The following is a 12082-nucleotide window of genomic DNA, read 5'->3' as shown; positions in this document are numbered from 1 at the left end:
TCTGCTCAGATCTGTTGCAAGGATAAAATGTGTAGAGTTGAGGAGCAACTCCTGGTTTGTCCCTTGTTGCTGTAATCTCAAGGAAGTCTGTGATAAGAAAGTTAATGGGAGTCCTGGCTTCTGGAAGTGTTCTTGTATGCTCAGTACAGTGGTACCTCGCGTTACAGGCACTTCAGGTTACAGACTCCACTAACCCAGAAATAGTACCTCGGGTTAAGAACTTTGCTTCAGGGTGAGAACAGAAATCGAACGGTGGCAGCGCAGTGATAGCGGGAGGCCCCATTAGCTAAAATGGCACCTCAGGTTAAGAACAGTTTCAGGTTAAGAATGGACCTCCAGAACGAATTAAATTCTTAACCCGAGGTACCACTGTACTAGCTTTGGTAAGAGAAGCAGTCTTTCTATCTTGGCTTCCTTTTCATCAAAGTAGACACCTCTGTGGCTCTTGATTCCTCCCTCGCCCCCACTCGCTCACCCAATCGATAGATATTCCTGAGATGTTGGGTTATCATTGTTGAAATTTATCATTGTGCATTGCACGCTATATATCCAAGGGAGGTATGAAGATATAACAAAAGTCACACATGGCTTTCTTCTCCAAAATCTGCTGAAGTATACCACAGTGCCTTGGATATACCTGCCATGCGAAACACTACAGCAGAGCTTTCCAAACTGTGTCGCGACACGTTAGTGTGTCGGCTGCAGCGTTTAGGTGTGTTGAGCAATATGTGTCTGTATCTCTTATAAGGGGTTACTTTGAGCTCTGGTTTGCTAAGAGAACTGAATTAATGTGTCGCAAAGTGATGCATGTCTAAAAGGTGTGTCGCCAACATGAAAAGTTTGGAAGGCTGCTTTTGAAGACTGGGAACAGATGCTGCAGTGAGTGCCCAGTTCTGGATCCAGAATCATTCAAACATCCCTTCTCGTCCAGCATTCTGTTTCAACAGTGGTTGGCCAGATGATTCCAGAAAGCCAACAAACTGGGCATAAAGGCAGTAGTTTGTACATCTACACACACACACACACGTGCTCACTACACTCCATTTAGCCAGCCTTTCTAATAGCCATAATACACTCCATTTAGCCAGCCTTTCTAATAGCCTTTCTAAAAGGCTCCATTTAGCCAGCCTTTCTAATAGCCATGGATAGACCTATCCTTCATTAATTAGTCTGGCCCAAGAGCCATTACCACATTTTGTGGCAGTGAAGACTTTATTTTAAAAACCATACATAGATCCCATCTCAATATCTTATGCTGTTGGAATGAAATAATGTCAAATAGGACCAGTAATAATTCCCAGATTTAGGATGCTTTAAAAGAGGCTGTGACTGAGGAGCAAAAAGAGGTTCGGGTATGCTTTTATGCTGTGCTTCTGTGGTGTCTGTCCATTGATGTGGGTGAAACATTAAAGTTCTATGGGGAGAGGCTGTTTGCCCTGGTAGTAATGACAGGAAATGGAAAGATTCCTGTAGTGATCTTGCTGCTGTTCTAGAGCCCATCTTATTCTTACAAGTAGATGTGAGGCAAGGGATACAGATTTATATAGACTTTGGCTTGTTTCTTCATAAGAAAATAAAAAAGAGGGATGGGAGGAATTTGAATCAGTTTACATTTAAATGCTAACCTACCTAATCCACACTTTCTTTAAAAAATACACAAATACACAAAGCAAAATATAGCCATCCTTTGAAATTCACTCTCCGAATTTTGCAATGCAGCTCTCCAGCCTCATAACATATATAAAAATGCATATATTGGTGAAATGACATAGAAATTCACACTAAAATAATTTACATAAGGACTCTTAAAATAAAATTCTGATGGATGTGGAGAAGTAGACTTTAAATTGGAAATATGAGAAACGGAATTGGGCAGATTCATCCCAACGTCATTGTTCTGTTGTGTTTGGTTAACCCATCTGCAGAGCTGCTGGTCCATATACAGTAATACTTAAGATGCTATCTCTTCCCGCCTGTGCATAGGAAGATGCAAAGAGCTAGTGCCATTACAGCAAGGGCACCAAGGCTGAGGCCTACCACCAGTGGAGTGTGTGAACGTCCTTCATGTTTCCCTGTAAGGCAAAAAAATTTTTTAAAATGAGAACCTTTTTCTACAACTGAGGGGTTGCAGCTGCATTCTAACTAAGACTTGATAAGTAAATGTTGATTGAGCTATTTAGGTGGGTGGATTCAAGGATGGGAACTTTCGGTTTCAAGATTTAAGTTGCTTCTGTCTGAGCTAATGCATTCGCTCTAAAAATTCTAACCATTTGAGTCAGCTCATGAAAAAAGTTGGGTAGGTGGTGTTTGGGGGGGGGGGAATACGACTGAACTGATGGACTCGTCCACTTTCAACCCACTGCTTCAGCAGGAGATTGTGGATGTCCCTTGCAAGAAGAGAAAACTCAAAGCAAATGTCAGTTGGTATATTCTCTGCACCAAGAGAATTCTGTGTTCTGCAGCTAATAAAGCATTTTATATGTGTGCAGAGCTCTGCATCTAGTCAAAAGCAGCAAAGCTAGCAAGGGTCCTGGATCTCTGGAAAACCTCTGTAATATGCTGCACTCTTTCTGCCTCTCCACCCTGCTGTCACCCCATGACATCTTACGGAATTGTCAGGTGTTTTGCATCCCTGCTTTCATCAAACACTTCCAAGACTATCTTCAGTATGTCGAGGACAAGGTGCTTATATTAAAAGAAAGGCAGTGATTCAGAATTCTGTACCTTATTCCAACATCTATGCTTGTGGTGTGACAGCACCACAGAATATACCCATCCCTGTCCATTAGTGTGTGTTGGTAAGAATACTGCCATAAAGGATACTTGGTTGTGTTCTCCCTTGGACAACCTGCACAGGGTGGGAGTGTTTCTCAGACATCATATAACCAGTGTTTCACATACCTGTAAAGGCTCCTTCCACTGCAGTGTGCTCTGTTACAATCTTGATGCAAGTTTCCTGCAGGAAGAAAGCTGGGGTCGCACTGGTTTCAGGGTATTTGTTCAGCTGCATACTGGTATAGCTGGCCACAGGAGTTTCCTGCAAAGGTACCCAGCTCTGATTGGCTGCATTGAATCTCAGGAAATCAGTCCCATTTAATAAAACCTCATAGAAGGTTCTGTTGGTGCCGTTCCCAAAGATCTGGCACCCCAGAGTACAATGTGTGTGTAGGGGGTCTGCAACAAAAGTGAATGTGTTAGAAATATTTTCCCCGTAACTGGCCTCTTATCTTTCTCACATGCACCCTTGAACTATGCTGAATTGTCTAAGGAAGCATTCTGTCTGTACTTCTCAGGGAAATTAGCCCTGAGAAATTAGCCTTGCCATGTCCACAGAGAGCTATTTCACATATTATACAGTAGCAAATTGTGGCAAAGAGGCTACAGCTAATGCTAGCTTTCTGGAAAGTATAAGACATCATTTTCTTTTCAAGATCTCACTTTCTCACAGTGCAAAATCTGAACTGACACCAGACAGGGCAATTTTACCTTTTATTGAGGTGTTTTAGCACTTACTGCCCATTAAAATATCCAAGCATTGAACCTGCTGGATCAAAGCAATGCATCTTCACTATATAGCTCCCTTTGCCATCTCTAGCTTTCCTTAGCAAGTCAGTTTTACTAAACCTGTGTCTTTTTTTGACAAACGTATGCAAGCAAATTAGAACAAGGCCTGGAATGTGTTAGTTATAAAGCATAATACAAAATGAAGCACCTTAAGAGTTCTTAGTATTCATTAAGGGATATAATATGAATGGATGCATATATTAATATATAATTGTATTCCCACCACAGACTGAGAATTGGTCTCATAGCTGACTGGAATAATAGGAGGTGGCTTCTTGGCTGCCTCTGTGGCTTAATTTTACTTAACAATAAATGGCACCATACTTTCCCTCTTATATAAATCTCTAGATAATCTATTTACTCTGTGATCACACCATGTCCCAAAGTTTGGTGCTCAATGATACCATCTTCTTAAGCAGCTGTGACAGTTGCTATGGCAACAACTGTGCCCATTACCATCGCACCACAATACTCACATGGTATTTTCCTTTCGCGAGCATACAGGTTGACCAGTGTCTTGAAAAGCTCGAGGTAATATTGCAGTGCACTCTTCCTCTGCTCCCAGAGATCTAAAGATTCCAGTTGGAGCAACTGGCTTGCATTCATTTGATTATTTTGATACTCCACGCTGTGGGTAAGTTTTCCATCCAGAGTGGCATCACCTACCATTTCCACTGAAATGTTGTTTGGGAAGTAGGCCAGGTGAGTCATAACGAAGGCATGAGATTCTGAGAGGAAAACCAGAACAACCTAAGTTATTGCCTTCAGCCACCTGCAAATGAGAAATAGCAAAAGCACTTCCTTTCACACTAGCCTAGCCTTGCTCCCTTTTGCTCAGAAGCAACCACAAGTGAATAAAACTAAAGTTGACAGGAAACTTCATATAGGAAGGAAGGAAGGAGTTTCTTTCCTGGCTTATCCTTCAAGGGGATGCTTTTCTAGTCACAGGGCTGAAAGTGGCATGACTTTGACTGCCATCCCATTGTTGTTCCTAGACTGGAAGGCACCACCTTTTCCTGTGGTGGCTCTGTTGCTGGAAAGCAGCTAAGAGGGAAATAAATCTCCCTCGTGGAGGGAGCAGGTAGCTTCCTATATGCAGGTGCATGCTGTGCTCATGTTAAATGCCAGCTCCTTATCATATAGCTGGCCTTTCTCTGAAGCAAGGTAAAAGCAGCTACTTTAGGAAACAGATTTCAGAGGGAGTGCTATTTCACTGCTTCCATCCTCTCTCTGTGTGCAGTTCAAACTAACAATGAGTGGAAGTGAGGTATCAATTTGAATTTTGCTGTAGCTGCAAAGAATAAAATCCGTTAAGGCCAGCCCTGTGCAGTCAAGGTGGTGAGAGGTAGTTAGGGCTTGGTCAAAATCTGCCATAAGGAACTGTTCTGGGAATTTTTAAACCAATAGGCATGCTTTATTAAAATTAAAAGTTACAATAATTCTGAATGTATTATATATGTATTCCATATTTTTGTTTATCTGGAATGTTAGCACATTTCCTACCTGATTCATTTCTGTCTCCTGCTTAAAATGAAAATTTTCCTCAGTTCAAACAGGGAAACTAAAATTCAGAATTTTTACAGTCAGTGTTTGCTTGGAATTTCTTTAAAATACTGAGCTTGAAAATTTGAAAAAGGGTGCTATAATATACCTGCTACAAAGGCTGTTGTTGAATGATGAGCTCTCTCTGAAAACAAATATAAATTGTTTGATGCATGATGATAAGAATATAAGAATAATTAATAATGGAGCATTATGCCAAATTGCAGGCACAAGCTTGCTTTTAAGAAAGTTGCTAGTGGCCATGCCAAATAGCCACAAGATTCTAGTCAAGAGCTGATAGTTATTTAGAATCGGTAGTATGTGATATTTACCCGGGGCTATATTGGTCTCTATTGTAGTGGACGCCTGCTTCTTGGGATGAAAGCAATGACAAACCTAGACAGCATCTTAAAAAGCAGAGACATCACCTTGCCGACAAAGGTCCATATAGTTAAAGCTATGGTTTTCCCAGTAGTAATGTATGGAAGTGAGAGCTGGACTGATCGCCAAAGAATTGATGCTTTTGAATTATGGTGCTGGAGGAGATTCTTGAGAGTCCCATGGACTGCAAAAAAGATCAAACTTATCCATCCTTAAAGAAATCAGCCCTGAGTGCTCACTGGAAGGACAGATCCTGAAGTTGAGGCTCCAGTACTTTGGCCACCTCATGAGAAGAGAAGACTCCCTGGAAAAGCCCATGATGTTGGGAAAGATTGAGGGCACAAGAAGGGGACGACAGAAGACGAGATGGTTGGACAGTGTTATAGCATGAGTTTGGCCACACTGCGGGAGGCAGTGAAAGATAGGCGTGCCTGGCATGCTCTGGTCCATGGGGTCACGAGTCGGACACAACTGAACGACTGAGCAACAATTGTAGTGGAGCACTTTTTTGTGCCACATAGAAAAAAGTCAAGATCCCAGATTAGATTTTCTTCCTATGTAATGGTACCATGTGACGTGGGTGGCGCTGTGGTCTAAACCACAGAGCCTAGGGCTTGCCAATCGGAAGGTTGGTGGTTGGGAGTAAATGTTACTTCAACTTTGGCAATCTGTGGTTAGCTTAGGGGGCAGGACAGCCCTTGTGGAACACAGCTGTGTCAAGACACTCTTCAAATCAGGGAAGGGAACCTGTGGCCCTCCAGATTTTGCAGAACTCCCATCATCCCTAACCATTGGCCATGCTGGCTGGGGCTTGTGATAGTATATTCCCAACAATTTCTGGAGGTCAGAGAGCCCTCACCCTGCCTTTAAGGGTTGTTTCTTATTTAAAAACATAATTGCTCTATAGAACATAATGGATGTCTCACTGAACAATATGACAACTCTGAAGTGTGTGTGTGTGTGTGTGTGTGTGTGCGTGCACGCGTGCGTGTGTGTGCGTGCCTGCGCGTGAGTGCCTACATGTACTATAATGGATCAGGCAAGTCTGTTTTGTTGAGACCAACAAGAGCTGTTCTCATAACCAGGTCTTGTACATGAGGCTGAACTAGTTTCTACTTCGCAGTTCTGTGTTCTTGCCAGCCATTTCCATCTTTTGCTCTAAGCCGAACTTACAAATGCTGGCTAGATTCCCAAATATCTCTTGTTCTGATTCTCCTCCCCCCTCACCCAGATTTCAGACTATAGTCTTACTTATTTAAAACAGTTTTCAAGGCAGCGTACACCGTAAAAACAAAAGGATGAAAGCAAAAGAATAACAGAACCACCTCGTGCATGTTTATGCAGAGGGAAGCCCCACTGTGTTGAATGGAGTTTACTCTGGGTGCTTTTAGGATTGCTGGCTAAAACAAAATCTGTTTAAATGTCTGGATAAATACAAATGTTTTTGTCTAATGCCTAAGCAGCTGCAAGTGGCGCCAGGCAGACTTCTTGAGGAGGGTGTTCTAAGTAAGCCCCTCTGCTTTGTAGGCGTTCTTCAAAACCATGACGAGACACATGGAGGCTCTCGGCAGATGATTTTACTGAACAGGCGGGTTGATACAGAAGTAAAAACATGTGTATAGATCATATGTGAAGGGAGCCCCAGGGTAATAGATATCTCTGTCTCCACCCCAAAAAGTTCTCTACAAACATTTTCAGTTTAATAAAACTGCACTATGCCATACACCACTCCCTGTTTTAACAGATTGCATGCTATAATTCTGTGTGAAGTTTTCTGGAAATAATCTAGCTTCTTACTTCTGAGTAGAATTGCACCATTAGAGAACAAGGCATTTTCACTTACCTACTCCATACACCCAGTGGCAGAGAGCCCAAGCTAAGATTATTTGCAGGAGTAACATTCCCAGAAGGTGATCACTTGTTTGCAAAATCCAGGAGTGCTGGAGGTGCTGTGCAGAGTTGTAGTCTGTGGAAAGAAATCCAAGCTTTCTGTATCTCAAGCCACCATGAGCTGAAGTCTTTTGGAAATGCAAACAAAATCTAGGATCCAGCTCTCTACCCTGCCCAGTCAGGATTAGACGAGGGAGCCCAGGGTTTCTTGGGAATTGAAGGGTGGAGCGTGTCATTCCATCTATCTTCGTATTTCCTCATCTGCAATAGAGGAACTGACACCTTTTCCTTGCCAGACCTCGCCCCTCTTTTCCTCCAGAGCTATTACTATTGCAACATTCCCAGACTATAACTGGGAAATGATTTTTTTCAATTTTATTTAAAGGATTCCTCAAGTTTATTGTGTAAAAAGCGGGTAGGGAAGGAAATAAATGTGATGTGGAAATCAAAATAGAGCATTGTGGGGAAAGTACTATTTATACCCACTGGAAAAGAAAACCTGTTTTCTGCCTCTAGCATAGCTTTTTGGGGTCACAGGGACTTTTGCAGTTAATACACAGTTTTGAGGCTCAAATGTGTAGAGCATATTGTTGCAAACTCTCTACTTCCCTAAGCAATTACAGTGGTACCTCTGGTTACGTACTTAATTCGTTCCAGAGGTCCGTTCTTAACCTGAAACTGTTCTTAACCTGAAGCACCACTTTAGCTAATGGGGCCTCCCACTACCGCTGCGCTGCCAGAGCACGATTTCTGTTCTTATCCTGAAGCAAAATTCTTAACCTGAAGCGTTATTTATGGGTTAGTGGAGTATGTAACCTGAAGTGTATGTAACCTGAAGCATATGTAATCTGAGGTACCACTGTAGATTACTCCAGGGGCTGCACTGTTGATCTAATATCCTATTCACAAGAGATTTATGCTGCCTGTGATATTTGCTGCATTTACTAATATATGTGGAGGCACAGAAGCACTTCTGCAGGGCAACGTATCCACTAGGCCACCAGGGATCCTGTATCCCAACGTGCTTAATTTTCAGTCAACTCACTATTCTTTTTCTCACTCTCCCTAAATGACCCATTGCTTTTTAACACACATGCATGTGTGTATGTGCTTTTGTATACAAACACATTCTCTTACTTTATTCAAATTCTGATTCAAAAGCACAGAGAGAGATTTCCAGCTATCAGAAAACCATTCCATATCACTCCATCCTGGACTATTAACCAGCAATTCATCTAATAAAGCAATGGTCAGCCAACAAGTATATCAGGATGATCTCCTCAATATAGATATGAGGATGCAGACTGGTTAATCCATCTCTGGGCTGAGTAACTCCTAAACCCCATTCCTTTAAAACATGAATTAACTCAGTAAACATTAAACAATTAAACGACAACTATAAACAATGCAGAAAACATTGCACAAAAAAAACCCTCAAAGTACCAATCAACTTGAGAGTGTTGAATGTCCTTCACTAGCTAAAATTTAAAGCTGTGAAGAAAGTTTCCTTTTCAGACTTTTGCTTTGCTCTTTTTATTTTCTGTCTGACCCCTTCCTTTATTCTTCATCTTTCTTTCTAGCTCTCTACTCTCTTCATTGTTGACTAAACCATTTCTAACTCACAGTTCCAAAGTTAAAACAAAAACCCATTTCCTTGAATCCTTGATTAACCCTATCAGTAGCAATGACTAACTTAAGTAATTCCAAGATAGTGGATATTACCAGAACGACTAGAAAAATCTCCTTTCAGCAGATAGCAAAATCTGGTCTGTGTGATGCAGGGCTCCCAACTTTAATTAAACAATAGACTTTGTGTGTTTGACAGAAAATCCCAGCATTCTGCTGTAAGCTTTTTAACAAGCAAGGCTGGAAACTTCTGGCTTTATTTGAGGCCAACAAAAAAATGAGAGTACAAGCTTTTATATAAAATGTAATATGACTGTATGGCAAAGGGATGTAAACCGAGATCCATACTTCTACATCTCCGTATTTTGTCTCCTGGGATGGTGTTAGAAGTCTGTGTTGCTGGGTGCCTGCCAAAGCCCACACCCCCGTAGGCAACCCACTGCCAACTCCCAACCCCTGAGTCCCAGATCCTGCTGCTGTTTTGTGCTCTCACTGCATGTTCAGCTGCTCAAGACAGCAGTTTTTACCTCTAGGTTGTGGTATGGATTGGCCCCAAAGAAAGAGGCAAGCAAATTGCCAGTGATCACAGTATGTATGTATGTATGTACGTAGGTATGCATGTACTATATTCATATCCCACCTTTCCTCCAAGCAACTCAAGGTGGTGTACATGGGTATCTCTCTATAAGGTAGGTTAGGCTAAGAGACAGTGACTAACCTTAGGTCACCCAGTGAGCTTCATGGCTGAATAGAGCTTAGAACCCCAGTCTCTCAAGTCTTAGTCCAACACTCTAACCACTAAAAGGAAGAGGGGAAACCCACAAAACATCTTGTTCTTTCTGCTTCTCCCTGTTTCTAACCTAACAGAGCTCCAACGGTCAGATATCAGACCCCCTCAGCCCATGCAATTCTTTCAGCAATGGAGAAATATGATGATGATGTTCTGCTCCACTGGGACTCTACTGACAAAAAGGGTCAAAGAACACCCCAAACTATGAATCTGCTCCTTAAGATTATAGCCACATCCAAAGCAGGCAATTAACCAATTATCAGGACATGCCGACTGTGCCTCCTTATTGTCAGGATTCAGTCAGTTTATTAAAACATCAAAATGCTAAGTTTCCCAGCTGGAGTGGGTTTAGTAAAAAACCTTGTCAAGAGGACTTCTTTTATACAGCATGTTTCTGGAGTTCTTTATTTTAATGGTTTTCCCGGTTATTGTGCCTTGCCATAGCAAGGATGCTTCCTTTTCCTCCCCCACTTCTCTGCAGAGAAAACGAAGTGTGGTTTCAGAAAGTCTGTTGTGGGAGGTGCACTGGTGGAGTTTTGAATGAGGTATTGCACAGCCAGACTCAAAACATAACAGCACAATCATAGTCGGAACAATTTTCCAGAAGAAAAACGGATGTTTTCTTTCGCAAAACTAAGACACGCCTTGAATTGTAAGTTTTGTGTGAAACGGTTAGAGTGCCTACCATGAAGATTGGAACTGGATAAACACAAAATGTTATGCATCTTGTAACTGAGATGGGGGGCAAGTACTGTATAGGTTAGCAGCTGAATGTAGTTACATGTCTAACAAAGGAGTCCCAAAGGGCAACAGAGATGTTAACAAACTTACTGGTAAGTGTTGTCAGGAAGTCTTCTATGCATTCTTGAAAGGTTTAAGATGCATGCTCCTTTTCCTGCTCAATCTATGTATGAGACTGTGTGGTGCAGATGTGTGAAGATATACTGGTAGGTGCAGAAATACAGTAATATCCAGTTCTCATCTTTTAAAAGAATAACACCAAAGTTTATCTTATTTTCACCTAACCTGGTTTAGCAGTCTTGGATTTTTAATGCATTTCTGGTTGCTGCTTGGACGTGAATACAGGTGAGCTCACTAAAGCTGAACATCTGAGGTCAGTCAATTACTATGAATAATAATTAGAAGGCCAGTTAACATGGCTAGAGCTGAGAAACAAAAGGACCAACAGGAATCAGATGAGGACAGCTAATAGTAGAAACAAATCAATTAACTTTTTGAGAATTGTCTTTTGCACTCTGGGTACATCCAGCAGTCACACACTATTCTTAGCCTTAACTTACAATTTCTACAACCTTCCACAACAGTACAGCGTTCTTCCATTCTTTCCACAACCCCATTGTATGAAATCTTATTGTACACAATAATTTTACATGAAAACATGTTTACACTTTGCAAAATAATCAGTATGGTCTACATGGTGATTCATGCAGAGTGCGGTGAGCCTGAGCATTTCAGTTTGGTGCTGGGAAAAGGCTTCTTTTATATTATGTATTCTGGTATTTTGAGTATGAAAATTGACCAAAATTACCCATTAAAAAAACAACAACAGAAATGTAAAATGGGAAGCCATCATGTGCTGGACTGTTTTATGGGTTATAGTCAGTGGACTGGAATGGCATTAGGATTTGGCCATCCTAGCTCCACTGTAATGGTGTTTGTCAATCTTAAGGTTTTCTATTATTTATTTCTATAGATCAGTAAAGTTGGCATAATTTGATATAAAAAGAGATCCCCATCATGAACTGTTTTGACCCTGGTGCTAGTTCTTATCTTGAACATGTCCTGGAAGGCATTGGTAAATATTCTGCTCTCTTAGTACTTAATGTAAAGATCAGCGTAGAAAACACCCCCTAGTATCAAAGGAAGCTACCACATACAAAATCAAACCATTGGCCTCTCTAGCTTAGTGTTGTGCACACTGACTGGCAACAGCATTCCAGGCTTTTTAGCAGGAGTTACTTCCTAACCCTACATGGAGATGCCAAAGTTTGAATCTGATACCTTCTGCATGCAAGGTATGCATCCTACCACTTCCCCAAGTAGTACCCTTCAATATGTTCAAGGTCATATTGCAAAAAAGCATTTTTCCATGACACTTGTTGCAGTTACTTTATTTTTCCATCTATAAGACTATTTTGGGGGACTCAGATTTAAGAAAATCCACCCTCGGCACTCTACATGTATAAGAGGCCCCCTAATTTTGGACATCATTTTTTTAGGGGAAAAACCTAGTCTTATACACAGAAAAATACGGTATTTTTTATATCT

At 41.4% G+C, this 12082-nt stretch overlaps 1 protein-coding gene across 3 annotated transcripts; it reads right to left on the bottom strand.

Annotated features, from left to right (window-relative positions):
• Positions 1-1925: 1925 nt before the first annotated feature.
• On the bottom strand, positions 1926-11170 carry LOC117047214 (endothelial protein C receptor-like). Of its 3 annotated transcripts, XM_033150110.1 has the most exons (6): positions 10820-11170; positions 7331-7453; positions 5216-5251; positions 4041-4292; positions 2902-3174; positions 1927-2072 (listed from the first exon to the last, which is right to left on the bottom strand). In XM_033150110.1, the coding sequence occupies exons 2-6, from the start codon at positions 7386-7388 to the stop codon at positions 1960-1962; spliced, it is 732 nt and encodes a 243-aa protein (XP_033006001.1). In that variant the 5' UTR covers positions 7389-7453; positions 10820-11170; the 3' UTR covers positions 1927-1959. The 3 variants fall into 3 exon arrangements, with proteins under 3 accessions (XP_033006000.1, XP_033006001.1, XP_033005999.1); XM_033150108.1 differs by lacking the exon at positions 10820-11170 and having other exon boundaries at positions 7331-7731; XM_033150109.1 differs by lacking the exons at positions 5216-5251; positions 10820-11170 and having other exon boundaries at positions 1926-2072; positions 7331-7735.
• Positions 11171-12082: the final 912 nt, after the last annotated feature.

Source organism: Lacerta agilis, chromosome 5, assembly GCF_009819535.1.
Source record: "Lacerta agilis isolate rLacAgi1 chromosome 5, rLacAgi1.pri, whole genome shotgun sequence".
NCBI lineage: Eukaryota > Metazoa > Chordata > Lepidosauria > Squamata > Lacertidae > Lacerta > Lacerta agilis.
Note: the sequence above shows the minus strand (reverse complement) of the source record. Positions and strands in the feature narration are given on the sequence as shown.

Excerpts from the sequence above, each read along its gene's own strand:
- LOC117047214 (XM_033150108.1), bottom strand. The coding sequence starts at position 7,613 with ATGACACGCTCCACCCTTCAATTCCCAAGAAACCCTGGGCTCCCTCGT. Across the intron at positions 5,252-7,330 it reads CCACTGGGTGTATGGAGTAG|AGAGAGCTCATCATTCAACA; the intron begins GTAAGTGAAAAT and ends ATTTGTTTTCAG. Across the intron at positions 2,073-2,901 it reads AGTGGAAGGAGCCTTTACAG|GGAAACATGAAGGACGTTCA; the intron begins GTATGTGAAACA and ends TTTGCCTTACAG.